A 26,753-nucleotide genomic window follows, 5' to 3' on the forward strand; every position below is an offset into this window, starting at 1 on the left:
GCGCAGGCAGGCAGTCCTTCCTCTGCAGCAGCGCAAGTGTCACTTGCAACACGATCATCCTACCATCACCCTCACCATCACCATCACCATCACACGACCCCCTCGCCGACTATGCCTACCGTCGCAGTAGACAAGGAGAGGTTCCTCGCCTCTCTCGGCAGGACCTATACCGTAGAAGAGTTCGACGAGCTCTGCTTCCAGTTCGGCATCGAGCTCGACGACGACACCACCGAGGAATGTCAAAAGGCGGGCAACGGGGAACGACCACAGCTCAAGATCGACATTCCGGCCAACAGATACGACCTCCTTTGTCACGAGGGTATTTCGAGAGCATTACGGGTATTCCTTGGGCAGATAGAGCAGCCTCAGATCAAGCTCACACAGCCCAAGGAAATCATTCAGATCAAGGTAGACGCAAAGGTAGACTCCATTAGGCCAGTCATTTTGGGCGCCGTCCTCAGGAACATCACCTTCACACCAGAGAGCTATGCATCCTTCATCGACTTGCAAGACAAGCTGCATCAGAACTTGGGGAGGAGGAGGACACTCGTCTCCATGGGTACCCACGATCTCGACACCATTTCCACCCCCATCTACTATGAAGGACTCGCCCCAGCTGAGGTCAAATTCGCCCCGCTAAATCGCCCTGGTCAGGTCATGGACGGCCCTACACTGATGACCACCCTTGAGGCCGACCGTCATCTGTCTCGCTACCTCTCCATCATCAGGGACTCGCCAGTCTACCCAGTCGTGTTAGATGCCAACAAGACTGTATGCTCCCTTCCCCCCATTATCAACTCAGAACACAGCAAGATCACACTCAAGACCAAGAATGTCTTCATTGACATGACTGGAACAGACGCAACCAGATGTCAGCACGCTCTTTCCGAGCTGGTAAGCATGTTCAGCCAATACTGTGGGGAGGAATACACCGTGGAGCCAGTCGAGGTCATCTACCCTTCCGGCCGAGTCGAGATCACCCCCAATCTAGAAGCAAGGCGGACAACGGCCAGCGTCGAGTACATCAACCGATGCACCGGTCTGGACCTTTCGCCCCAGCGATGTGTCGAGCTGCTGCAGCGCATGGGTCATCAGGCCAATGTTTCTTCGGCCTCGCAAGACACTCTCGAGGTGTCTATCCCCTCTACCCGACCCGATGTCCTGCATCAGTGCGATTTGATGGAAGACGTAGCAGTCGCATACGGTTTTGACAATCTCCCAAGGAGATTCCCCTCGACCAACACAGTGGCCGCACCTCTGCCTATCAACAAGCTGAGCGATCTTGTCAGGAGAGATATCGCATATGCAGGCTGGATTGAAGCATTGAGCTTGATCCTGGTGAGTACAATCGACTCATATTTGCTCGCTATTTCCTGCTAATACTGACCCTTCCTCCAATAACTGCTCCCTAGTGCTCGCATGACGAAGCCTACGCCTACCTCAACCACAAGGATCCCGGAACAGAAGCCATCCTGCTGGCTAACCCCAAATCTGCCGAGTACCAGCTCGTGCGGACATCACTGCTTCCTGGTCTGTTGAAGACGATTCGGGAGAATCGAAAGCACGCTCTGCCTCTGCGGCTCTTCGAAGTTTCTGACGTGGGATTCAAGGACGCAGACGACCTGGAAAGGTGCTCGAGGAACGAGAGGAGGGTCTGTGCTACCTATACCGACAGGGTGGCGCGATTCGAAGTCGTCCATGGACTTCTCGGGCGGATCATGCAGGTCTTGGATGCCAAGTACCTGAGCGGGGGCGAGAGGACAAAGGATGTCAAGGGCTGGTGGATTGAAGAGAGTGATGATCCCACTTTCCTCCCTGGCCGTGCAGCGGTTATCAAGTTCCGCCCAGGGTCTTCAGCAACAGCTGGCCGATCATCACTAGCATCAACAGGTCCCTCAGCCGAGCCCACTCTGCAGGCAGCTGCTGTTTCGGAGGGCGAGAGCGCCGCGACATTGCCCACTCAGGGCGTGTCAGCAGAAGCACAAGGGAGCGGTGTGGCTCAAAAGGAGGACGTGAAACATCTAGGAAAGGACTCGTCTGCATCTGCTTCCTCCTCGATAGGCAAGACTGTCGACCACATCAGTCGCAAGCTAGCTCAAGCACTGTCCCTGAGCGGCGACAGTGACAAGAACAGTGGCGTGCTGACAATTGGCAAATTGGGTGTACTCCACCCGGAGGTACTGAAGAAGTTCGAGCTGGATTGGCCGACTGTCAGTCTGGAGTTTGATCTGGAGGTCTTCCTGTGAAGGGGCTGCTGGTGCAGCAAGGTGGTAAAAAAGTCCTTCATCATGCGACCTACCCTGACAACTCAACTGTGTATGCTATAGTGAGGTGTACCAACCTTTTTAGATGTGCAGCAATGCATCCTTCACCTCGTCGTCGATGCTGTCTCGTCTCTTCGTCTGCGTCTGCGTCTGCCGTTCCGAGGTTGATTGATGAGAGGAAGCCGCCACGCGAGCGTAAGGGGCCGCCTGATTGCGAGGGGCAAAGGCGGAAGGGGCGAGCGGCCACAGGCGGGGAAATCAGTCAGGAGAGCAACACCACCACCACCATCACCATCATTGATCCCTCTTTTGCCGCATATAGTCACCCCTTCATCGCTCTCCTATCGCGCTTTTCCTCGATTGTCCTCTCCCACTGCTGCCTCTTCCATGCTCTGTCTCAGCCATTGACCTGTCTGTCCACCCCCGCTTGTGGCCTCTGTGAGCCTGGTGGCCTCGGTCGCTCACACCACCTCTCGAATCTGGTAGCGTCTGTGGGCCGAGCCTGTCCTCCACCACCATGGCCAACCATTCATCATCATCATCGACTGCTGGTCCGAGCTGGCAGCAGAATCCCAGTTCAGCCGCCTTCGCATCGACGAGCTACACACACAACAACGACCATCGCAACTTCGTTCGCTCCTCGCCGCCTCGCAAAGACGATCCTGCCTATGCTACCCACACACCCCTACGCTCACACAACGACCCACACGCTTCGCAGCCCTTCCAGAGAATCTACCTTGGACCTTCACCCGTGCCCAGTAGCCAGGCGGCAGAGGTCGCCCGGGCTATCAAGGAGGACGCAGAGGTCAAGGAGCCAATCGGATTCGCCATTGCTGGTAGGAAGGGCTTCGTCTGGGTCAAGCCTCCGCCAGAAGACAGTGAGAGCGAGGTTGAAGTACCCAGGGGCAAAGCTCGACCACCGCCTCTTGATGCTGCTGCGCTTGGGGGTGTAAAAGTCCCTCGCAAGGCCAGATCCTTCTCGTCAGCATTCGGGGCGGGGGCGTCTCTCAGCCCACTGCCCAAGATCAAGGGTCTCAGGCGACATGCATCACAGGCGAGCACCACGTCCTTTGCTTCGGCTCAGTCTTCCTTTCCTGCATTTGCTCCGACTCCCACAGCGATGGATCCAATTCTCATGAATGGGATACGCAGGACGGGTTCAGAGGGTGGGAAGACTGTTCCACTTCGGAGGGACTTGTCCGCCATGGGCCGGCTGGAAGGTAGGAGAGAGGCTCTAGGTGATCAAACCTCACCGCGTTCTAAACCACGCCAGCTCTCTTTCAACGTTCGAGATTATGCTGAGGACATGAGGAGGGGTGGATCAGAAGGGGGCTCGACGGGAGTTAGAGGAGGGTACCCGCCTGCCCTCAGTATCAACACCTACGACACCTCAAAGACTCTGTCGGGGTCCTATGACACGGCTCAACAGCGATCTGCTACTTCTGGCGAACTCACTAGCGCGGGGACAGCTGTATCAGGTCACGACGCTATTGATTGGTCAACCGACGAGGATGAAGAAGGCGGGGCAGCGCCTTCCAGAACGGGTGCTGACTCTACGCCTGCCAGGAATAGGGGTCGGCAGCAGACCCAGAGATCACCAGGTACGAACCAGCCCACCAAGGGGTCAGTCTTCGGGTCTCCCGAAACGAAGCAGTCGCGCACGCCTCGCCCGGCACCCAGTACCCACTTTGACACTGCCGAGCTGGAGCGTACTCGGCAGGCTTCAAACCTCGCTTCGGGTCCCAGCACTCGGGTTCACTCGCGAGCTCAGACTCGTAGTAGACAAAGACATGGTCGAGACGTCTCTCGTCAATCTCGTCTTAGCATGTTCTCTTCCAATACCCTCGACTCCGTCGGTACCCGGCTCACCGAGGGTGCCTTCGGCGCCTCGGGCGGATTTCGAGCTAGAATCATGAGGGCCTTCAAGCCTGCTCTTCACAAGCATGAGACCCCTTCCTCGCGACATCGCCATCACCACGCGAGCGCAGATGGCGAAAGTCACACTCGTCACTGGAAAGCGGGCGTTGCGCCTGGCAAGGTGGGGACCAGCGCGGGGGGCACCAAGTGGGTTGGGCAAAGCTACCACATTGGAGCTAGATTCTGGGAAGTTCTAGAATCCGCCAGGGGCGAGAATGAGAGGCGCGCCAGCGTCGCTGCCGATGCGAGTCGAGACGAGGTGATCCCTGAGGAGCCGGAGCCGCCGCCGGAACGGTCAAGCAGGCGAGATAAGCAGAAGAGCTCCTCGGGCAGTACTTCTGGCAAGCAAATGTCTCTCAGTCCTGCTGCCGTGCTCACGGCATTTGCTCGGGACGCCGAGGGGGCACAAGAAGAGAGACGAGAGACGGACAGAGTGGGTAGGTCCTCGCGTCCCGTCCTCCCAGTTCAGACATCTCTCCTACCGAATGGCGAAGGACAAATTGTCGCGTCGCCTGTAGAGGCTCGCTCGCCGATTAATGGCAATGCCAAGTTGCCTACAAACAGGCCTCGTCTAGGCAGCAAGCCCTCAATAGCCTCCATGGCTCCCGAGGCACTCGAGGGTACCGATGCGCAGATCGAAGCCAGGACCGGGTGGGCGGACATTGTCTCGCTTATGTCGACGGCGCAACGTCGCTCGGGACCACCTTCGCAGCCACATTCAAAAGCTGCTACTGTAGCTGCTGCTTCCGGTCAGCAGAATGGTACAACCCACCCCGGCCAAGAAGGAGATAATGCAGGCAAGCTAAAAGATCCCGATACCTCAAAAGGATCGCCTGTCTCGAGCTGGCGGGCCCCACCGATGTTCAGATCAGACACGTCAAAGTCATCGCAGAGCGGCAGATCCATCTTCTACACACCCCTGGCCACTCCGGGTGCGGCCTCGGCGAGGAATCCGAGTCCAGAAAGAAGAAGGGAAGCGAAAGGGAGGGATTATTTTGCGAGTCAGAAAGCATTGCTGGACAAGCAGGCCGCAGAGGCGCGTCAGACGGAGGAGAGGGAAGCGGAGAAGCGACGAACAGGGGAGGAGGAGCAAGTTGAGCAGACTACGGGAGACGATGGAGCGGAAGAACCACCGCTTCGACGCCTCACTCTCAGCGAGGTGCTCACACACCCTGAGCCTCCTCTAGCTGCCGATGAGAAGTTTCCAGAGGCTGTACACGAGCTCCTGCGCAGGGCCTCTAATGGGGGACTGTCTCCGCACAATGTCACCTCAGATGCTGCCAGTGACCACATGGTCGCTGCAAGACCGACGACTCCTCTGGCCAAAGTCACTGAGCTGCCTCACATCGCCAGCCCAGGCAAGCTCTCTAATTTGAGCTCTCCACCTTCTGCCTCGCCTCGCTACCTCGGAGAAGGCGGAACGGTCGATCGGATGAACTCTCTGACCACTAGTGAGACGCCACTCCTCAAAAACAAGGCGTCGAACAACAGCGTCGTCATCCATGACATACCTGAGCAGCGGAACGGTGTCGCTCGTAACGGGTCTGAGAAGAAGAAGACGCCCGCTCGCAAGAAGACGGTCAAGTTTGACAAGGGAGACGGCATCAATAGACCTTTGATGATTGGACGCAGTCTCTCGGCGTCTTTGCTGCCCTCTGCTTCGGCTGGGAAGAAAAACGGTGGCCTGACACCACCGGCCGGAACACTGAGTCCGTCTGGTGACGGATTGCCCGTGCCGGCTGAGGTCGTCTTGTCTCGTTCTCACTCCACTTCTCGCACCTCTCCTGCGTCGGAGATGGGCGAAGACGCTTCTGTTGCGTCAGAGGAGGAGTTCATCACTCGTCGCTCTATCCTGCGGCGAGATCGAATGCTCGTCAGGAACGATTGGACGCCCTCCGAGACGGTTCCACAAGACGTAGACGAAATGTCAATTCGCGGCCTCGTTGTCCACCCTGGCATCTGGCGACAGTATGTAGTCGTCCTTCGTCCCAGGCGTCTCGAGCTATGGTCCGACCCCACCACGGCCAGTAAGCTGCTGGGTCATAAGACTCGACTGCACCTCGCCTTTGTCGTTCCTCTCATCAAGGGGTCAACGCACCTCTCGGTGTTTTCGCAATCAGACCGCCTCTTCTGCCTTACCTATGCGCAGAGCATCGCCGCCACGCACGTTTCGGGTGGCGGGCAGTACAAGGTATTAAATCTGCGGAAGTCTGGTACGAACATCCTCCTCTTTGATGCTCGATCTTTGTCGGTCAGTGCTGACTGGATCTGGGACATCTGGAGAGAGGTGGGAGGTACGATCCCGGAGGCCCTCGAGGTCCATTTGCCCATGCTTGACTTCAAGATCAAGTTCCCCATTCCTGACGAGATGCCTTGCGTCGATCCTGACCAAGATGATGAAGTTCTCCTCAATGGCAGTAAAGCTCTCGCTTTGCGTCCGCCCATCGAGGGAGATCAGGCACGAGCGCGCCGACTCAACGGCGGCGGTGAAGGCTTCATGATGATGAGTCGACATCGCATCATCTCTCAAATCCTCAATATCATGCACCAACAGCATGAATGGGAGCAGCCACTTCGCACGGCGCTCGAGCGGGGTCTGAAGTTCGAATTGGCCTGGCGAAGAGGATCCAGTCTGGACTGGATAATCAATGACGAGACGCTAGATGGCAATGCTCGCTTCTGGTCGGTGATCTGTGGTTCGATCCTCAAAGAAGCCAGGAAGCCTGCCATCCTCGAGTTCAGGGCTGCAGATCACTATCCGTCTGCCGTTCTTCTGCCGAATGGCGAGAAGCTCGTTGAGCCCCCGAGTATCGAGGGCTATGTCTGGCGAGTCAAGCCAGTCTCGGGCACGCTGACGAGGATGTACCTCACGACGCATTCATCGCACTGCTTTGTCAGTCGACCGAGTCGAGCGTACGGCCCCGAGCGACATCTTGCCTTCGGCAACGACGCTGCGAATTTAGGAGAGGACGATACGCTGCCCGTGCCTCCATCCCGAGTCAGCACGGCTATGGACAGTCTATCCAGGAGCGCGAGTCAGCAGGGACGACGGGCCAACACGAGAAGCGAGTCGATGACTGTCCCGAAGCACAAGATCCTCGAAGACATCGACACGATTGCTGACACTCCAGAGGCGCTGCAAGACCAAGTCGATGCCTTCAGAGCCTTTGAGAAGCGACGCCAGCTGAACCAAATTTCGCAGTCTGATGGCTACATTGACCTCAAGGACATCATGCTTATCCGATATCTGGGACGCAACGAAGACGAAGTCGAAGTCAAGAAGCCAGACATTGAGAAGCCGATCAAGATGCCCATGCCGACGGCGATACCCGAGGAGCACGTACCGAATGAAGAAGGTGAAGATCTGGAGGAGATAGACATCGGAGGTGAGGAGGGTCTGAATCGAGCCGCTGACCGCAACGCTCAGCGCCGAGGACGCCAATTCGAAGTGGTCATGTCCAACGGTCGGATGACCCGCTTCGAAGCCTACTCCAAGTCAGTCGCCAAGGAATGGGTGGCTCGCGTCCACGATCTGTCCGTCTACTGGAAGCGAAGAGAGAAGGTAGACGCCCTCGAGCTGATGGAGGCGAGCGGGTACGATCGCAACTTGATTCGGAAGAGGATGAACGAAGGTCACTCCCTCGACCGCATCATGCACTCCATCACCGACGGCAACATCAACACTGGCCTTCTCGGCACCATTTGGAATTGGTGTGCGGTCCTTGGCTGTCGGGGCATCATCCGTTGTGGTCAGCTCTTCACCAAGCCCCGCGCATTCGCCCCCTACCAATCGCGGTATTACATCCTCATCGCCGGAAGACTGCTGCGCTACAAGCTCCTGGTCTCAACGCGCACGGCGCGATCGAGACAGAATGCGGGCATCTTTCACAAGCGCACCGATACGGTCATCCATCTGCGGGATGCCTACCTCTGGAGTGGTCGACTGGCCGATGATATGCTTGCTCACACGCGCAGTGAAGGCGCTGGCTCGATGGGCAACTTTGCCTCTGGCGGCGCTGCGAACACTGGAGGTGAGCAGGGCAGGCACAAGTTGCCGAGGATCTACGCAGACGGTCTGCTGAGCACGGACGAGGACGAGGACTGCACATTTGTCATCCGCTACAGGCCGCAGCGGGTGAATGCCCCTCCTGCCCACGAGGGACAAAATGTCGACAAGAGCACATCGGCTGGCATGAGGGGTAAGGCGCCCGCCGGCACGAGTGCAGGCCCTGCAGCTGCTCATGGCGTCTTGCACTCGGCGGCCACGCGGGATGCAAGACGGGTGAGCACAATGTCCGAGCAATCCACCGTGGACAGTACCTCTGGAGTCGGTGGTAGTGGACCCTTCTCGCGGCAAAATGCAGTGCCGAGGCTCGATGATGGGACGCACAACGACATTGTACTGCGTGCACGGAGCAAGCTGGAGAGGGACTTGTGGGTACGATGCATCGGGTACGAGATCGAGCGGTTGGCCAGAGAGGATGTGCCGAGGGAGACGAGGATCAAGGAGGCTGGTGAGACGCCTTACAGGGGTACTTGAAGGCAAGTAGGCGGAGGTGAGAAGCGTGAGACAGTCACGCAGACGATGGCTGGGTGGTGGCACAATGTTCATAGCTTATTCCTATGCAATGCTTCAGTCTTTCGATGCCGCTGTCTTTTGCCAGCTGTTCTGCGATAATGATCTATTGTGTAGTGCGACGACAATGACCCTTTTGTGTACGAATGCTTTGTCCTCTGCGCGAGTATGATCTAGCGAGTCGCGGGCTGCAAGACGTCATTCTATTCCCTCCCCTCCTGGTGCTGCTCTATTCACGCTACCATAGGACTCCTTCCCACATCAAACTGCTCTCCCTCCTTGACCTCTCCCCCAGCATACTTTGAGGTGATGGTACCGTCCTGGTTACCAAAGTAGGCGGCCTTTGCCATGTTGCAGAAGAGTCCCACCTCTACTACGCCAGTCATGAGCTTGATCCTGTCTGAGAGCTCGGCAGGCTTCTTCATTAGGGACTCGGGAAAGGGAGAGTCGATGACGAAGTTCCTGAGAACAGAGGAGTGAAACAGTGTGAGCAGAATCTTTGTTCTACTCGTTAGAGCAAAAGTGCACACTCACGAGTTGTCGGTCACACAAGGTCCGGCCTTTGCTCCCCCTCCCATCCTCAATGCCGGCTTTCCTCCCATCTGCTCCAATCTCCTCATGACGCTAGCATAGGCGAATTGAGCCACCTCGATGGGTACACCCTGGCTCCACTTTTCTCCCAGGATAGTCGAATTCTTGCGGTAGTCGGCAATGACGATGAAAGTCGAGGCGGACTCTGCCAGGACCTTTTCGCGCAGCTGGCAGGCACCACCGCCTTTGATGCAGTTGAGCGAAGAGTCGACCCTAGCAGTGGGAAAGGTAGAAAATATGGGCGAGGTCAGAGGGAAGTAAAGGATGATGTCAGAGCCCCACTTGCCGACTCACTCGTCGGCGCCATCAATGGTAACGTCAATGACGGGGAAAGAGTCGACGTCGCCCAATGGCAATCCTGCCTTTACGATGAGCTCTTTGCTTTGGAATCCCGTGGGGATGAACCACCTGTGGAGGTTGACCTTGGGACCCTGCTGCACGATGCGCTCTACAACGTAAGGTACAGTGGATCCTGTGAGATAATAGAAGGAGGTGAGGTAGAGAGAGGGGTTGGGAAGAGGGTATCTCATCAGTAAGCCGATCTGCTGCAATGTTGGCGCCGACACCCGCAGCCCAGCACTACTCACCACTGCCAATGCCAATGATCTTGTGCTCTGGCTTGATGTGATTGTCCACAGAGGCGTATGCGGCGGCCCTCTTAGCGGCCTCTACTCCCTCTAGTGGCTTGAGCTGCAGTCTTCCATCCTGGTGGGTAGCATTGCTTGCGGGTGTGGTGTGAGGAGGTGGGGCAACGGTAGCCATACTGTAAGAGCGAGGGGTGGGAATGGGAGAGCTGAAAGTAATAGGCGCTTTGACTGCGGTGGAAGCAAGGTGGCGATACGACGGGGTGATGCAGCGTAGGCGTGGCAGCATGTAACTCTGGGCGATGGTAATGAGCAAGAAGTTGCGGATGTGCGTGTCCTTTGCCTTTGGTATCGCTCGTGGTGGAGGAAAGGATTCGGGCGGAAAGAGGGTCCCTTTGCCACGTGCGCGTGAATCTCGACCTTCCTTCCGGTCCGGTCTCCTCTTAGTGGTCCAGGTACAGTAGAGCTGCAGGGTCAGAGTACGCCATCTGGGCCCTGAGCGGCCGGCTAAATGGTTCAGGCACTGCGGATCGTAATGCACCAATCTCAGAGGTTTATCCACGGCCCGACATCACCGAGGCGTCAAGCTGGCACTGAGTTGAGGAGTGTTCAGAGTATGACCATGATCGTGTTATCCTCCCCCTCCGTACACTGTCACTACCATACACTCCTTTGTCCACATCCCCACGTCTGCCCAAGCGTCCCGAGCTGGGAAGTTGCTGTAGCAAGAGCCACGATGCTGTCTCTTCGCCTATTCTGCCTCTTCTTTCTCTCCCTGTGCATCGTTCAAGCAGCTCCTGCGGTAAAGACGCCCGCAGAAGTCAGCGCTTCTCGTGTTGGTAAGAGAGTCTCCTTCGCCGACCCTCGAGCAGCATTGTATGCCGTAGGACCTCATATCCCAGGCATCAATGTCAATGCGCCGCCCTCCTATGCGGGTCTGATGCCTGTAGCACCCGACTTTGACCTTTCGGAGCAGAATCTCAAGCAGCTGCGATATGGCAACTATGAGAATGGCACACGTGCCCTCTTCTTTTGGCTCTGGCTGGCTGATGAAAAGGCACTCGACTTCAGGAACTTGGTCATCTGGCTCAGTGGTGGGCCAGGATGCTCTTCCCTTGCATACGGCATGTTTGAGGAGACTGGCCCCATCGAGCTACGGGACAAGAGCAAAGGACCACGACTGCGCAGGCTTACCAGCTGGACCTCGCGTGCCAATGTCCTCTATGTTGAGCAGCCCATCCCTACAGGCTTCTCCACGGGCAAGGCCGCCTCGGCTGATGACTTTGCGGCTTCCTCGGAGTTCTACCACTTCTTGAACAACCTCTTCCAGGTGTTCCCCGAAGTCATCGTCGATGATGATCAGTTCCTCTACCTCGTCGGAGAATCTTACGGTGGCATATATGTCCCTTACCGCGCCAGTCAGATTCTGTCATCTGTCGAGACCTGGGGTCTCAAGGGTATTCTGCTCATCAACGGTCTTCTGGGCGACTATACCGCCACCACTCCCGTGGTCACTTGGGATTTTGTCAAGGCCAACAACGACAAGTGGCTCCACATCCCCGCAGCAAATCTTACCGTCATCAAGAACGCCTCTGACACCTGTCACCTCACTGACTACTACGCCAAGAATGTGCGCTTCCCACAGACTTCTCACATGCTGCCATACGGAAGAGACGACAGGTGCGACGTCTGGAACACATACACCTCAGCGGCCCAGGCGGTGAACCCCGAGTTCAACATCTATGACATTCGCTGGCAAGACCACGAGCATGGCTTTGCCGACAATACCTACTTTGGTGATCCGAACAGGGGAGGCGACAGCAACCCGCTCAACCGCACCGATGTACGCCAGTACATTCACGCGCCCGTTGGCAAGCCCTTTTACCCTTGCACTCCCGACTATCTCTACCCGGCAGGCAACTCCAATTTGAATCCAGCCAGGTCAATTCTGCCTTATGTAGTGGAGAAGCTGGACCGCACCATTGTTGCCACGGCGCAATACGACTCGATCATCATCTCCAATGGGACTTTCTTGGCCCTGCAGAACATGACTTGGGCTGGACAGCTGGGCTTCCATGATGATGGACACAATCGAGCTTTCTTGAATGCAGAGGGCAAAAAGGCAGGAAGCTACACCGAGAGGGACAACTTGGCCTTTGTCAGGGTTGCCGAGAGCGGACACATGGTAAGTTGGCTGAAAAGGGTGGGTCTCTGTGGGCAGACACTGAACAGACCCTCCCTCTCTTCTTGGCCGTGCAGATCCCATCCGATGATCCCCAGTCTGGTCTTGCGCTGCTGGATGCTCTACTCGGCCGTCGAGATCTGAGCGGCAACAAGATTGGCAAAGCCTAAAAGCAATTGGGCTGGAGACTACCTTCTGCCTCGCCTTGTTCAAACACCACTCTGACCCTTCTGATCAACCCTGGTGGTGCGACATTACTCCCCCTACCATCATCCAGCGTCACCTTGTCTTCCCTTGTACCTACCGCCGTCACATCCGCAAAACGAATGCCTCGACATCCTCAGCGCCGTCCATCGATCGTTCTTCTGTGATGGCCCGCGTGCGTTGTTGTGGAGGCCGAAGAGCGGGGCGGGGCGAGGCGTGTGGATTTCCACTTCTTCTGATCGAGCGACGACGACTTGTCTAAGCGAGGCGGAACGCAGGCGAGGCGCAGGTCGAGATTAGCAGCGTCGCATGCGAGGCGCTGCAGTGTCAGCAAACTCAGCTCAGGCGGGGCAGAGAGATAGGCGCTGGTAAGAGTAGAGATAGCAGATTCGAGGATGGCGTGCAACAAGGACGGGAGTAGATCCGAGGCAGACGACGGCGAGAGGAAGGAGGCATCACAAGGACAAGGGAAGCAATCAGGGTCGATGTTCTGACCTCAGACTCGTACGACCTTTTCACAATCGCACTCTCCTCCTCTCTGCGCTTGAGCTCGCTAGACGCACACCATGACCTCGCAGCAGCGGCAGCAGCAGCAGTCCACAGAACGCACGCCGCTCATCTACTCCAATGGCCACTACCGGGGAGACGGCCATGCCAACGCCGACGATGCTGCAGACAATGACCTTTCCACCCCTCCCGTCTCCACTTGGTCCCTCATCCTGACAGAAGCCGGTGCACTGGTGTTCAACTCCATCCCCACCTCGCTGGGCTACATGCTGCAGAATTCCATCCAGACAGTGAGCGTGACAGTTTTGAGTCTAAAGAGAGACGATACGGCCCTGAGTGGTGCCGCACACGGCTTTATGCTGGCCATGGTCACCGCTTGGACCCTCGCCCTGGGAGGAACAACAGCACTGGACTCTCTCGCCTCGGTGTCCTACGCCCAGTCCCTCTCGCCCAAGCTCTCCGCCTCTCAGGCCCGGCACAATCGAGAGCAGGTGGGAATACTCCTGCAAAGGTGCCTCATCGTCCTCTTTACCATCTTTGTACCCGTGGCGGTGCTCTGGTATAACATCTACCCGGTACTGCTGCTGCTGGATCAGCCCCCTGCAGTGGCAGTTGAAGTGCAGAGGTTCCTGAGGGTGCTCATCTTGGGTGCGCCTGGATATATTCTCTTCGAGAGTTTGAAGAAGTAAGTGAAGGAGACGTCGAGCCTCAGAGCAGCACGATACTGATCTGCTACCCTTGCATCGCTGTCAGGTTCGTGCAAGTGCAGGGAGATGCCAGACCGCCTACGCAGGCGCTCCTCATCGCCTTTCCTCTCAATCTCGGCCTGAATTGGCTCTTCATTCACACCCTCGACATGGGTCTACTAGGCTCCCCCTTGGCCGTATCCATCACGTACTATACCTCCGCCCTACTCCTAGTCATCCACATCCTCTTCCTCGGACGCAAGACTTCGCGTCCTGGATGGGGCGGATGGAACCCCTCTGCTGCACTGCACCTGCGCAGCGTACTCCTCTTCACCAAGATGGCCGTCAGCGGGTGGATCATGGTTGCGTCAGAGTGGGTCTCATTTGAGATCGTGGCCCTCGTGGCAGGCTCGCTGGGTGAGGTGGAGCTAGCGGCACAGAGTGTCATCATGACCATGGATCAGTGCATCAACACGCTTCCATTCGGTCTCGGTGTCGCTACTTCAGGCCGTATCGGACACCTACTCGGCCTAGCAGGCGATCTCAACCCACTCTCGGTAGCCAAGCTGCCCATTTCAGCACACACTGCCTTCCTCGTCTCCACCGTACAAGGTCTGGCAATCGGCGTACCCCTCTTCATTGCTCGCAAGTCCTTCGGTAAGCTCTTTACAGACTCTACAGCGGTAGTCAAGATGATCGCCCGTGTCATGCCCCTCGTCGCCGCTTTCCAAGTGTCGGATGGCTGGGCTCAATCGCAGGGTGGAGTATTGAGGGGGATCGGACGCCATGAAGTAGGAGCAGCGGCGAATATCGTTGCATTCTACATCATTTCCCTCCCACTGGGAGTCTACCTCGCAAAGGGAAAGCCCCAGGTGGGGTTGCCTGGCCTTTGGGCTGCTCAGTGGCTGGGACTTACATTGGTGGGATTGGCAGAGTGGGTAGTGGTCTGGAGGACAAACTGGAAGAAGCAGGTGCAGCATGCTGATGAGAGGAGTCAGACCGGAAGAGGACAGGGCCAGGAGGATTCGAACGGGGACGAGGCTGCAGAGGTCGCGAGGAGAGCTGCTTAGACTGTGCCGAGAAAGACGCAATCACAGACTACATTCACGATCACCATTCAGACAATGACCCTGACAAATCACATGGACCTTCAAAAATTGATTGAGATACTGTTCAGATTGCTTTGCAATTTTCGCCCTTCTGTCCACCGCACCGACCTCTTGCGAGGAGTTCGACGACAGATCAGCCTTTTTGCCATTTTCCTGGCTTTTTCCACGGCATATTTCCACCAGCTTTTGTTCGTCCTTTCATTGTATCATTGCTGCAGTTCCTGCGCCTTCTTTCTCTTTACTCCAGCAGAGGACCAGCCTTGACCATCAAGCTGAGCACCTCGAAGACAATGTCCGCCGCGGCAATCTGGGTGATTTCTGCCTGGGTGTCGTATGCGGGGGCAACCTCGACCAAGTCGGCACCGACAATGTTCAGTCCCTCCAGTCCACGAAGAATAGCTCGGAGCTCGCGCGAGGACCATCCGCCCGACTCGGGCGTACCAGTAGCAGGAGCGACGGAAATGTCGAGGGTGTCAATGTCGATGGAGAGGTACACAGGTCCCTTTCCAACGCGTGCCTTGATCGAGTCGATGATTCCCTGTACACCAATCTCATCGATGATTCTCGCCTCGTGCAGCTTGAAACCACACTCCTTGTCGTGCTCGTAGTCGGCTAGAGAGCTGAGGGTGGTACGGATACCAGCGTGGGCAGAAGTGTTGGTGATAAGACCCTCCTGGAAGGCGTGGTGGAAGTAGGTTCCGTGGTTGATCAGACCGGGAGAGCCTCCGAAGACGGTGGGCTTCCAGGTGTCCAAGTGGGCGTCAAAGTGCAGCACAGAGACGGGACCGTAGGACTCGTGAATGCTCCTGATGAGCGGCAGGGTGATGGTGTGGTCACCACCCAGAGTCATGACTCGAGGCCTGGGCTTGCCGTCCTTGCTGAAGCGTCCACGGGCAGCAGGGGCAGTGCTGTCCTTCTTGTGCTCTTTGCCCTTGTATGTCACATCGCGGGACATGAGGAACTTGTGTCCACTGCTCATCTGAGAAATGGCCTTTTCGTTATTGTAGGAAGTGACAGGGACATCACCGCAGTCGACAATCTTGGCCCAGTTCTTGAAAGGGTCAATGGCCATGGGCACATTGTAGCTACCGTAGAGGTTCAGTCGCTTAGAGCCAGTACGGATTCCTCCAGGGCCAAAACGGGCTCCAGGTCGATAGCTTGTTCCGGTGTCGAAGCCCATGCCGACAATGGCAATGTCAAAGTGGGAGCCATTGACCACTTCTCCTTCCTCGGGGAAGAGGTGAGTCTGAGGCGAGAAGCACGCAGCATAAGGGAGATGGGCGAAAGTGGTCAAACCCGAGAAGACCGAATCGGCAGTGACCTCATCGGGGGGAGAAGTAGGCTTCTTCTCTGCAGCGGCGAGGATGCGCGCGTAGTCCAGCGGCTCTGGCTCTGTGAGTGGGTAAGGGTTCCAGTCATCATCGGGACGGTAGCGATGGTGGTTGCAGCCGGTGTGGTCGTGCAGGTGTCCATGCTCATCCTCGGTGTAATAGGGAGACTGGACGCTGGCAGCAGCGGCCGAGGCAGGGCCGAAGAGGACGGCTACCACGAGGGGCAGAGAGAGGAGGGCGGTAAGGCCGGCGAGGCCGCGGAAAGGAGCGGAGAGCATGGTGGGCGTGTTGGCAGCAAGTTCAACTTAACCAAAGGAATCAGCAAGTGAAAGAAGAGGTACAGAGCCAAGGTAAGCTTGATGCTGAGAAGAGGAGGTGGAAGAAGGTAAGGAAGATGGGAAAGGGAGCGAAGGAAACGAGTAGAGGCGACGCGACGTCAAGGGCCTAGCTTCCCCCAGGGTCCTCCATTTCTTCTTGTACATGTGGGCGAGGTGAGGAGAGCGCTGGGCCTACCTTCGGGTGGAGTGCTTGGCCTCAGGCATCGGCTTCTCTCGGCTGTCCGCGATCGATGGAAGGCTGATGACCTCCTTGCTGCATGTACCTGGTCACCCCCCTCCCTCGTCGTCAGCCGGCGGAAAACGACGCAGGCAGTGGCTCTCTCTGCTCCTGGTAGACCGAAGAGTGCCGCGGCTCAACGTGGGCGGGACGAGTGACGATCGAGGGAGATGTGAGAGATGATGCTGCTGACTTTGATGCTGACAGAGTCACCCTTGACCTCGTCGTCTACTGCTCCTGCTGCTCCTCCCCAAGGGCCACGTTGTGAAACGCACCGCCAAGGTCACCCACACACGACATCCTACCTTCCCAGCCTAACGCAGCGCCGCTAAACCCCATTCTGCTGCTTCTTCCCCGCATCGCTTCACCTCGGACTCCGCGATGGGTCTCGCTTCATGTCCTCCACCTTTCTTATCGCTAACTTTTAGCAGTCCGCCAACTCACCTGGGAGCTACCAGGTAGGGAGCACCTGGCTGACTCGCCTCATTGTGACGCCGACCATCGTCTTACGGTGAGCATGCAGACTCTTCCTTGCTCAGGGTGGTACGACACTTGTCAGCAGAAGCGGGGTCACCTCTCCGCCTATCTTCACCAGGACGATGCTGTGTCTATTTTCACGTCGCCCTGAGGGACCCTTTCACTGCAAGCAGCCACTCCCGGGATTGCCGCCCTGAGAGCGCACGGGCCCACGGGGCAGATTAGAGATAAGGCTATGGACCGAGATTCTGCAGGGCGGGCGAGCGGGGTTTCAAACGAACGGTGAGGCTCAAGACGGGGCGGCAATTCTCAAGGCAGCTCAGGACCAAGGCAGGAGAGGCAGCAGCAGACGGATCAAGAAGAAGAGGAAGAAGAAGAAGAAGCAGGCGACACTAGGAAGGAGGGCACTCAAGCCGTAGATGGACCGTCAAAGGCTTGGTGAGGCGAGGTGATCGACGACCTCGGCTTCCCAATTTGACATACGGCCTCCAAGCCGCGGCTGCAGCACAGACGATAAGCAGCGCCATGAATAGAAGGACTGGTAAGGAAGGAGAGAGCGGAGAAATTTTGCTCCCACTGTCAGTACACTCTCTTCCTGGTAGCCTCGAGCTTAGAGGTGCTAGCACCTGGCGACCTTCTGTCTTGCCGCTACTGCTTCTGCTGCCTTCTTGTCTTCACCTCACACCCTCGCTTGGGACCTAGTATCCCTTTGCCTTCTGTTGAGCAAAATCTGGTCACGCAACTTTGTACCTTCTCTTCCTTCCTGTCCACATCTTCGACGTACTTGCCTTTACACCTTTACTTTTGTCCGCGTCGCCACGATGACCTCTCACACCCCGCACAATGCCCACAAGTACGGCCAGACTTCAGCTCAAAAGGTCTCCCTGGATGAGTACCTCGGTCCAGCTCGATTGCAACCCAAGCTGGGCTTCTGGTCGGTCACCGCTCTAGGTGTGGTGACGACTTCGACTTGGCTCGCCTACGTCCAGTCCCTCGCTCCTGCCCTCGTGGGTGGAGGGATCGTCGCCATGCTCTGGGGCTATGTCCTGGTCGTCGTCATGGGCGCATTCACTGTCCTCTCCCTCGCCGAGTGCGCTGGAATCTGGGCTACAGCGGGAGCGCAAGTGGACTGGGTCTACATGCTCTCCCCGCCGGCATGGGCGCCTTGCCTCTCGTATACAAATGGTTGGTTGGCTGTCTTTGGAATGGGTTTGTTGGGCTTGGGAGGTGAAGCCATCGCAGCTAGGGCGATTTTGTCCATGGCGCAGTTGAGCCATCCAGACTACACCATCTTGCCTTGGCACATTTCCATCATGGGGTGAGTAATAGCGCAACAGACGAGCATGAAAGCGGGAATGGGAGCCGCCAAACTGATTGCATCCCATTTGCCTCTGTTATAGTGTCCTCGTCGCCATCATTACCGCCATCTATGGTATCCTGGGAGCCCGTATGCTGGACAAGACCAATCTGGCCTGTTTCTGCGTCTTTGTCCCACTTGCTCTAGCCCTCATGATCACTCTCTTGGTAGAGGGCAGTGGCAACTACAATTCTGCCGACTTTGCACTTACCTCCTTCAACAATGCCACGGGTTGGACCAACGACGTCATCCCCTTTCTTTCTGGCCTGGCGACGGCGGCCTTCGCAGTCATTGCTTTTGACAGTGTTGCGCACATGTCCGAAGAGCTGGAGACACCTGCAAGAGACACGCCGAGGGCAATGGTTCTGGCTTTCCTAGCCAACAATATCCTTGCGCTGGCTATCATCTTCGCCATCGTCTTCACGATCACCACTGATCTCAGTGATCTTGCGCTCTCACCCTCGGGCTTCCCTATCCTGGACATCGTCTACAACTCCACAGGCAGCATCGTAGGCACCTGTTTTCTCATCTCACCACTCACCATTCTCTGGCTGCAGTGCACGGCAGACATCAACATTTCCACTTCCCGATCCATCTACGCATTCGCACGATCAGACGCCTTCCCCGGCGCCCGCTTCTTTTCGGTAATCAACACCAAGCTGGACGTGCCCGTACGTGCGGTCCTGGCTGTCATTGCAGTGCAGATCCCGCTGCTGTGGGTGAATGTGGGCAGCTCAAATGCCTTCACCGCCTTCATCACGATGCCTGCAGAAGCATTGTACCTCTCGTATGGCCTGCCCTCCTTCTTGATGCTTGTCAGAGGCAGAAAGCTCGGTTTGGACAAAGACTCGGCGTTTCGATTGGGGCCCATCTTGGGACCCATTTGCAACCTCATTGCCAGCGTTTGGTCCGTCTGCTTGACAGTCTTTCTCATCTTGCCCCCTACATATCCAGTCACCGCTCAAAACATGAAGTGAGTCATGGCAGCATGGTGGCGGATGCTGATCACCTCACTCACTCGTTACTTCCTGCCTTCTCCTCACCCTCTCCAGCTATTCGGTGCTCATCGTCGGCGCCCTCCTCCTCATCGCCATGCTCTTCTGGTACGTCCACGGCAAGAAGCACTTCCGCGGTCCAGAGTCCCTCATCGAGGCCCTGAGGGATCAGGAGGGCCTTGGAAACTCTGTAGGGGTGGCGACGGGTACGACCTCGTATGCGCACGACATGTCGGCTGAGGAGAAGGGAAGCTATCAGACGGCAGAGCAGGGTGCTGTGAGGCAATGAGGTTGGTGCGTGCAACATCTTCGCGGTTGTAAAGTCCGTAGCTCCATACCGACCGAGACGTTACCTAGAGAACCTGACCATGCATCGAACCATACCATTGTTGATGTCGCCTGACTGTGTCTGTGCTAGCCTATTATGTGTTGTGGTACGGCCCCGTCTGACCATCACCGCCAGTGCGCCCAGTTGTACTCCACTTCGTACCTCGCAGGGACGCCACGCGAGGGAGTCAATGTCAGTGTCCCTGGGGCGGAGTCTGAACTGGCGAGTGTGCGTGTGTCCCACTTCCGCTCCTGAGCCGCCGTCGTCCCTGGAGACTCTGGTACCCAAGGCAACCATCGCATCCTCTGCATCAACCTCACACTTCGCCCATCAGCACCTACCTTCCACCGCTACTGACACTCTCCGTCGCTAACGCTCAGACATGGTGAGTAGCGCAGTGGGGATAGAAGACCCCCGTGACAGTAGAGAGGCGGCGACTCACCCTTCGACGTTTACTCACGCCGCCTCTGGAATGTCGCTCCTCCTCGTCCTGCTCTTCCTTCACTCGGCCCTCCCCTTCTCCTCATAGTCCACACCCGCCAAGCGCCGTCTGATTCGAGACTTCAAGCGTCTGTCTACGGACCCGCCCGGAGGAATCAGTGGAGCACCATGCCCCGACAATCTCATGGTGTGGAATGCAGTCATCTTTGGCCCTGGTGAGTGGGAATGCTCAGCAGACAGGGATCGAGGAAAGGAAGATGCCCTTGGCCTTTGCTCGAGCCTTTGCACTCGCTGACGCAGACATGTCTTCTCTCTCTCTCCCTCCCCCCCCCCTTTTACAGCCGACACTCCCTTTGAAGATGGGACATTCAAACTCTTAATGACATTTGACGAATCTTATCCGAATAAACCGCCCACGGTCAAGTTCCTCTCGAGGATGTTCCACCCAAACGTCTATGCCTCGGGGGAGTTATGTCTGGACATTCTACAAAACAGGTGGTCCCCCACCTACGACGTCTCTGCCATTCTCACATCAGTGCAGTCTCTGCTCAATGACCCCAACTCGGCCAGTCCAGCCAATGTGGAGGCAGCATCCCTCTGGAAGGAGAATCGTAGAGAATACGTAAAGAGGGTCAAGAAGACGGTAGAGGAGAGTTGGATGGACGATGGAGAGGAGATGAAGCTAGAAGAGATGGACGAGGACGATGAGGGAGATGGAGAGGAGGGAGGTGGTGGTGGCGCAGCACCTGCGACAACATCATAGGCGCATACGCCGACATCCGTACGTCCCAGATCGAAGGACTGCCAAGTCTTTGAGCTATATGCCCTCTTGGCCTACTGCACCTCGCACCACCAGCTGTGGTGGTGAATGTTCTCATACGCTGTCCTCACTCTTCAACCGATCCCTTTGGTCTACGACCTTCATCATCTGTGCCTCCTGTCTCTTCACTTCTTTGTAATAACACCATCTTCGATTCATGGCTCTTTCTCCAATCTAGACGTTGCTCCAGGAGGGACTGTGCTACAGATACTCAAGGCCGCAAGTGAGCCATGCTCGTGACCGTATGGCCTCTTGCGCATCTCCCGCTGCCCCACCTCGCCCCGCCGCCGCTCCGCCCTGGACTGACGCCCTTTCCGTCGGCGGCGCGAGGAGGCCAAGGTCGACTGGAGGAGCGGACGGAGGCAAGGCTACCTTGACCTTCCACGGTATCGTTGCGACTTGCACTCCTACACACCATCCTCTTCCGAGTCTGCCAGTGAGCAGCGGCGACGAAGAACATAGGGACCTGGAGTGGACCTGTATCCTTGCTTTTCTCTCCTTCGCCGTCCCCTCCTAGAGCTCCTCATCGTCCTCTGACACCCCCGGTCCTACTGACGGAAGCCAGAACATCATTACCCCTTCACTCTCAGCGCAAGGACAGTCGCTCCAACATTGCTACCGGTCAGGCTCCAATTTTGTCGCATCGCTCACAAGCACTAGCGCTCGTGAGATCTTATCACTTCCTCCACTCTCACCAAAGCCGGGGCCGGGTAGACTCGTGGAGTTCCCTTTAGCTCGCCTAGGATGTCTGCCTCTGGCTCGGGGGCAGGCGGTGGGCTCAGGAGACCAGGACCGCTCAGGGGGAAGCTGAAAGCGCCAAAGAGGGTGAGTAGAGGAGCAGTCCAACAGATCAGGCGTCCAGCGTGACGTATGGAGTAGACATGCCCGGTCCAATGACTAGTGGAGCTTGGATACATAGATCTGCGTACCTGCTACCTGGCCGGCTCACACTTGTGTACTTATGACTCACTCGCTTCTTCTACTCTGTTCATGGTCCCTTCGTCCGCAGATTGGCCATGACCTCGGTCCAGAGGAAATGTGGAATCGCCTGGCTCATGCCATTGGAGAGGTTCAGAATCACAAGGCGTCGACTCTGAGCTATGAAGAGCATTACCGGTATGCCTACAATCTGGTCTTGGTGAGTATGGCAGCTATCCTTCGCGAAAGAGAGACATCTGCCTCGGCATACAAACTCATGTCACCTCGTCATGCCTCGCACCTCATAGTCGCATCAAGGTAATATGCTGTATGAAGGAGTCAAACGCAAAATCGAAGAGCACCTCGTCAGACAATGCAGTGACCATCTCGTACCCGCCTTTCCGCCGGGAGGGCTCTCGAATCTGCCACCGGAGATTGTCCTTCCACAGTCGGATCACAAGCCCCAGCAAAACGGCATCTCAGCAGCAGCGTCCTCGAGCAAAGACAAAGGCAAGGCGCCAGCCAGCAGCGGGTCAGCATCCATTGATGAGAGTAGCATGACCGGCCTTGAAGGCGGCTCGAACGGTGTGGCCGGAGTAGGAGACACAACAGATGCTGCCGTGCGGAACCAATACACAGAGAGGCTGCTCAAAGCCATGAAGCAGGTCTGGGACGCCCACTGTGCTTCGATGTCTTCTCTAAGAGCAGTGCTGACATACGTAGATCGAGTCTACGTTGCTCAACAGGCTGTCTTGTCTATCTGGGACCTCGGACTTGAGCTCTTCCGAGATACAGTTATTCAGTCGCAAAAGTTTCCGATCTCAAACCATCTCTATGCCGCTCTACTCACGCAGATTCAGCTTGAGAGAAAGGGGCAGGTCATCAACAGATCAGTGGTCAAGGCAAACATTGATATGCTCGTCTCCCTCACTCATGCTCAGCCAGGCAGGGCGAGCACATCTCTAGCTTCAAGACCAACTGTGTACAAGCACACGTTCGAGCCCGCATTTCTGCGCACCTCGTCCCTGTTCTATAAGCTAGAGGCACAGCGAATGCTCGAGACGACTGATGCCAAGGCCTACCTTCGGCACGTCGAGCGACGCTTTATCGAGGAGGAAGGACGAGTTGCAGTCTTCCTGGCTCCGACCACTGATGCGCCTCTTCGATCTCGCATGGAGAGCTTCCTTCTCGAAGCTCATCTGCAGACGATTGTGAATATGCCTGGTAGCGGTATGCACTCGATGCTGGAAGAAGGACTGACAGAAGACCTCAGGAGGCTTTACAAGCTCTTCTGGAGGGTACAACCAAACGGTCCTCTGGAGCTCAAGGCTGGACTGAAATCTTTCATCGCCAAGAGTGGAAAAGCGATCAACGAGGGAGTCGGAGCAGGTACTAATGGTGCCGGCGCTGCCGAGAACGGCGATGGTGAGGAAGGCAATGAGCAAGGGAAGCCAGGCGCGCAGTCTGTAACTGCTGCAACGCCCGCTGCTGCCTCCGCTCTTAAGTGGGTTGAAGACGTATTGGCTTTCAAGGGCAAATTCGACGAGATCCTCGCCGTCTCCTTCGATGATGACAAGAGCATAGAGACTGTCCTCAACGAAGCCTTCGAGTCGTTCATCAACGTCAACCAACGCGCAGCCGAGTTCATCTCGCTCTTCATCGACGAGAATCTCAAGAAGGGTCTGAAGGGCAAGACGGAAGAAGAGGTGGAAGAGGTACTGAACCGAACCATTGTCGTGTTCCGCTTCCTCCACGAGAAGGACCTCTTTGAGCGTCACTACAAGGGCCATCTGGCGAAGCGCTTGCTGCATGGCCGGAGCGTCTCGGATGACGCAGAAAGGGGCATGATGGCAAAGTTGAAGATCGAGTGTGGACATGGCTATGTGCAGAAGCTGCAAGGAATGCTCAACGATGTCAAGGTGTCGGAAGAGACTGGAGCTGCTTTTACCGAGTACATCAAGAAGGCGTCGAGGGTGAGTTAGAGTTGCACGCGGCAAGTACGCTGGCTCCTACATTTTGGGTCGCTTTTCTAACCTCTTTCATCCTCCTTGAATCCAAATCTCACAGCCTATGCCGTTCGATCTGTCAGTGTCGGTACTGACGTCTACCTACTGGCCCATTGCGGCTGTACAGCAAGCGTGCATCATGCCCCCCTCGATGGTCTCTGCACGTCAAGCCTTTGAGAAATTCTACCAGTCTCGCCACTCTGGCCGTTTGCTGAGCTGGCATCCCAACCTAGGCTCGGCAGATGTGCGAGTAGCCTTCAAGAAGCGCAAGCACGAGCTGAACGTGTCTACATATGCTTTGGTGATTCTGCTGCTCTTCGACGAAGAGGGTCCCAACGCGAGCTCCGGCCTGTCGTATGCAGCTATCAAGCAGAACACGAACATTCCCGATGGAGATCTGAAGCGCAACTTGCAATCACTGGCGTGTGCAAAGTACAAGATCTTGCTCAAGGAGCCCAAGGGCCGAGACGTGGGTGATTCAGACACCTTTACCTTCAATGAGGGCTTTAGCTGTCCCCTCGCCCGCATCAAGATTGCTACTGTTGCGGCGCGAGTGGAGAGCACCACGGAACGCAAGGAGACGAATGAGAAGATCGAAGAGGAGCGCAAGAATCAAATCGAGGCTTGCATCGTGAGGGTAATGAAGGACCGCAAGCGTCTGAACCACAATGAATTGGTCAACGAGGTGATCAAGCAGCTGCTGGGCAGATTTGGTCCCAATCCGCTCGTGGTCAAGAAGAGGATCGAGAGCCTCATCGACCGCGAGTACCTGGAGCGCGATGGGGAGCAGAGGAACGTGTACAACTACCTGGCTTGAGGATGGGAGGAGCGGCGAGGCAAGGTGAGGTGGGGAGGCTCTCCAGGCCACCGGTTGAGCCACCTCTGCCCGTGGCATGATCATCATAATCATCATCTATTGAACAGCAGTCTATGACTGAGCGACTGAGTAACCAATAGCATACATCACAATCTGATGCATCATCGTGGGCGTATTCCGTCCATCTATCCAATGAGGCAGGCGAGTGTGTGTGTGTGTGCCTGTCCGCAATGGGATGTGCGGTGTGGGAGCTTCTTGCCCAATTGGTGAGCGCCTGGCTCGCTTAGCCGGCGGGCGTGGATTGATCACCGCGCACTGATCTGGGGGGGCGCCATTTCCTGGGAGTGCAGCCACGTGGTTTCCCCTCGTGCGTCGCCGCGAGGTTGCGTGTGGCGACGGGCGGAGACTCCAACACTTGGCTCAGCCTCACACGCGCGGACCCGATCACCGCCTCTCTCTCTCCACCCGCCGCCGCCTCTGACCATCACCATCACCATCACCCTCGTCCTGGTACCCATACCAACCCTCCTTCCTCATACTGGCACATACCTCTTGTTGCACTGTACCCTCGGTCACTACACGTCAGCTCTCATCTCGCGCTGTCCAAACGCGTAGAGCCATACCCCGAGCTCTCCCGCTCCCATTCACCAAGGCCACCCGCGGGCCGCCGCTGAATCATTCGCGAAGTCGCCTCGGCAGCAGCTACCCACTTCGCGACGGCGCAAGTCTGCTTCACTCCTTTTCTCAGTCGAGGCTGAAGAGCTAGCATCAGAAAGTGTATTGGGACCGGTGGTAAGCCCCTCTTTGCTGCTCTCCATACGGCGCTTGGTGAGTTGTCTTCGCGGCAGGAAGTTCGCATTTGCGGGAAAGAAGGGAGCAGGGAACGCGTCGATGAGGAACTTCTGAGGTGATCAGACGGCGACGATCACCCTCGTCATGGCAGAGCATTCTCCTCTCTGGGACATCGGGACGTCGCAGCTGCTGCTTCTACCATGCCTCCTTGCCTCTCCTTTCCCGCACCCGCATCTGATCCGCAAAATTCGCTGACGCGCCCACTTTCCCCTGCCCATCATTTCCCGATCCCGATTGCAGACGCTGGCCGATCTTCTTCCCTCTTGACCTGCACCAGACCATAGCACTTCATCATCATAACCACCGACACCATCAGTATGGCCGGCCCATCTCAACCTTCCTCACCATCCGGTCCCGCCGGCTCGCCGTCTCGTCCCGGCGCTAACACGCGTCGTACTCGGCGGAGGACGGACCATCCCAATAGCTCACCACCTCCGGAGAGCAGCAGCATCGCCTCCGCGTCAAAGAAGGGCCTTCCAGCAGCCTCATCACCTTCCCGCGCTCCCTTGGCCACCATCAAGGCTCCTCAGCCTGCCGCCTCACCCCCTCGGTCATTCTCGTCATCACCCTCTTCTCAGCCTCAGAAGCCGCTACCCACCTCAACCACTCCCAGCAGCGCAGTCTCTGGCGAATCATCGCGTCTAGCACCGCCATCTCTACAGCGACAATCAACAGCCCTATCGCGGAGTGCAAGCCCAGTCGCTGCTGCTTCGGCTACCTCGCCTACACTGCCACACGGCTCACCATCAGGAGCTGACGCACCCGCAGGAGCAGACGTTTTTGCACGCGCTCAGGCAATGGGATTGCGTCTTACTCGCGAAGAGTATGACAGGACTAGAGCAGGCCTGACCGCTTTTCTCAAGGCAGAGCGCCTGCCGGGAGCAGCTGGAGGGGCTCGGACATCTCCCTTGCCTGGAGGAAGCGGTTCAGAACGCTTGCCTTCTCTCTCACCTACGCCCGCACCAGTCAGTGGCAAGGATGCTGTCCTGGACGCTGCTAGTCCCAATACCAATACCCTTCGTCCAAGTACGGCTCCTCGTAGCACATCGACGTCGCGACTGCCCCTTTCCTTCTTCACTGCCGTCGTGCCTACCCCTCCTGTAGAGGTCAAGGTCAGGCCCAAGCTCGATGACGTGGGCAATGCAGAGGAGAAGCGCAAGAGGAAGGAGCGAAGGAGGCGACAGAGGGAGAAGATGATGGCTCGCACGTCCATGAGTGAGCCAGAGACGTCTCGTA

General features: G+C 56.9%; 9 protein-coding genes across 9 annotated transcripts; 7 read left to right on the forward strand and 2 right to left on the reverse strand.

The window, feature by feature from the left end:
• The first annotated feature begins 35 nt into the window (after positions 1 to 35).
• On the forward strand, positions 36 to 2,390 carry BCV69DRAFT_313623 (putative FRS1-phenylalanyl-tRNA synthetase, beta subunit, cytosolic). The gene is made up of 2 exons (XM_025495047.1): positions 36 to 1,338; positions 1,413 to 2,390. The coding sequence occupies exons 1-2, from the start codon at positions 112 to 114 to the stop codon at positions 2,244 to 2,246; spliced, it is 2,061 nt and encodes a 686-aa protein (XP_025346514.1). The 5' UTR covers positions 36 to 111; the 3' UTR covers positions 2,247 to 2,390.
• A 391-nt stretch (positions 2,391 to 2,781) lies between these two features.
• Positions 2,782 to 8,721, forward strand: BCV69DRAFT_313624 (hypothetical protein; the record flags this gene model as incomplete). Its single annotated transcript, XM_025495048.1, has 1 exon — positions 2,782 to 8,721. The coding sequence occupies one exon, from the start codon at positions 2,782 to 2,784 to the stop codon at positions 8,719 to 8,721; it is 5,940 nt and encodes a 1,979-aa protein (XP_025346515.1).
• Positions 8,722 to 8,812: 91 nt separating this feature from the next.
• BCV69DRAFT_303221 (putative RKI1-D-ribose-5-phosphate ketol-isomerase) lies at positions 8,813 to 10,110 on the reverse strand (the record flags this gene model as incomplete). The annotated part of the gene is made up of 4 exons (XM_025494645.1): positions 8,813 to 9,219; positions 9,292 to 9,561; positions 9,643 to 9,820; positions 9,936 to 10,110. The coding sequence occupies 4 exons, from the start codon at positions 10,108 to 10,110 to the stop codon at positions 8,991 to 8,993; spliced, it is 852 nt and encodes a 283-aa protein (XP_025346516.1). The 3' UTR covers positions 8,813 to 8,990.
• A 708-nt stretch (positions 10,111 to 10,818) lies between these two features.
• On the forward strand, positions 10,819 to 12,254 carry BCV69DRAFT_261442 (alpha/beta-hydrolase; the record flags this gene model as incomplete). Its single annotated transcript, XM_025490698.1, has 2 exons — positions 10,819 to 12,117; positions 12,192 to 12,254. Coding segments are annotated over exons 1-2 (1,308 nt in total), but the record flags the coding sequence as incomplete, so codon positions are not given.
• A 317-nt stretch (positions 12,255 to 12,571) lies between these two features.
• BCV69DRAFT_37157 (MATE efflux family protein) lies at positions 12,572 to 14,720 on the forward strand. The gene is made up of 2 exons (XM_025495225.1): positions 12,572 to 13,510; positions 13,579 to 14,720. The coding sequence occupies exons 1-2, from the start codon at positions 12,885 to 12,887 to the stop codon at positions 14,579 to 14,581; spliced, it is 1,629 nt and encodes a 542-aa protein (XP_025346518.1). The 5' UTR covers positions 12,572 to 12,884; the 3' UTR covers positions 14,582 to 14,720.
• A 159-nt stretch (positions 14,721 to 14,879) lies between these two features.
• BCV69DRAFT_242677 (Arginase/deacetylase) lies at positions 14,880 to 15,947 on the reverse strand (the record flags this gene model as incomplete). The annotated part of the gene is made up of 1 exon (XM_025490043.1): positions 14,880 to 15,947. A coding segment is annotated over one exon (1,068 nt), but the record flags the coding sequence as incomplete, so codon positions are not given.
• Positions 15,948 to 17,804: 1,857 nt separating this feature from the next.
• BCV69DRAFT_250733 (hypothetical protein) lies at positions 17,805 to 19,317 on the forward strand (the record flags this gene model as incomplete). The annotated part of the gene is made up of 2 exons (XM_025490394.1): positions 17,805 to 18,301; positions 18,384 to 19,317. 2 exons carry the CDS (start codon positions 17,805 to 17,807, stop codon positions 19,315 to 19,317), a joined length of 1,431 nt encoding a protein of 476 aa, XP_025346520.1.
• A 674-nt stretch (positions 19,318 to 19,991) lies between these two features.
• On the forward strand, positions 19,992 to 21,120 carry BCV69DRAFT_283992 (ubiquitin-conjugating enzyme E2 2). The gene is made up of 3 exons (XM_025492891.1): positions 19,992 to 20,048; positions 20,193 to 20,319; positions 20,446 to 21,120. Exons 1-3 carry the CDS (start codon positions 20,046 to 20,048, stop codon positions 20,865 to 20,867), a joined length of 552 nt encoding a protein of 183 aa, XP_025346521.1. The 5' UTR covers positions 19,992 to 20,045; the 3' UTR covers positions 20,868 to 21,120.
• A 185-nt stretch (positions 21,121 to 21,305) lies between these two features.
• Positions 21,306 to 24,841, forward strand: BCV69DRAFT_261458 (Cullin-domain-containing protein). The gene is made up of 4 exons (XM_025490699.1): positions 21,306 to 21,749; positions 21,934 to 22,062; positions 22,151 to 23,815; positions 23,910 to 24,841. Exons 1-4 carry the CDS (start codon positions 21,669 to 21,671, stop codon positions 24,663 to 24,665), a joined length of 2,631 nt encoding a protein of 876 aa, XP_025346522.1. The 5' UTR covers positions 21,306 to 21,668; the 3' UTR covers positions 24,666 to 24,841.
• The last annotated feature ends 1,912 nt before the right edge of the window (positions 24,842 to 26,753 follow it).

The sequence above is a fragment of the Pseudomicrostroma glucosiphilum genome, assembly GCF_003144135.1.
Source record: "Pseudomicrostroma glucosiphilum strain MCA 4718 unplaced genomic scaffold BCV69scaffold_11, whole genome shotgun sequence".
In the NCBI taxonomy this organism is placed as follows: Eukaryota; Fungi; Basidiomycota; class Exobasidiomycetes; order Microstromatales; family Microstromataceae; genus Microstroma; species Microstroma glucosiphilum.

Bases quoted from the DNA above. Each gene is read 5' to 3' on its own strand.
- BCV69DRAFT_283992 (XM_025492891.1), top strand. The intron at 20,320-20,445 runs GTGAGTGGGAAT...CCCCTTTTACAG, and splicing joins TGCAGTCATCTTTGGCCCTG to CCGACACTCCCTTTGAAGAT.
- BCV69DRAFT_261458 (XM_025490699.1), top strand. From the start codon at position 21,669: ATGTCTGCCTCTGGCTCGGGGGCAGGCGGTGGGCTCAGGAGACCAGGA. The intron at 21,750-21,933 runs GTGAGTAGAGGA...CTTCGTCCGCAG, and splicing joins AGCTGAAAGCGCCAAAGAGG to ATTGGCCATGACCTCGGTCC. The intron at 22,063-22,150 runs GTGAGTATGGCA...CGCACCTCATAG, and splicing joins ATGCCTACAATCTGGTCTTG to TCGCATCAAGGTAATATGCT.
- BCV69DRAFT_37157 (XM_025495225.1), top strand. From the start codon at position 12,885: ATGACCTCGCAGCAGCGGCAGCAGCAGCAGTCCACAGAACGCACGCCG. The intron at 13,511-13,578 runs GTAAGTGAAGGA...CATCGCTGTCAG, and splicing joins CTCTTCGAGAGTTTGAAGAA to GTTCGTGCAAGTGCAGGGAG.
- BCV69DRAFT_313623 (XM_025495047.1), top strand. From the start codon at position 112: ATGCCTACCGTCGCAGTAGACAAGGAGAGGTTCCTCGCCTCTCTCGGC. The intron at 1,339-1,412 runs GTGAGTACAATC...ACTGCTCCCTAG, and splicing joins AAGCATTGAGCTTGATCCTG to TGCTCGCATGACGAAGCCTA.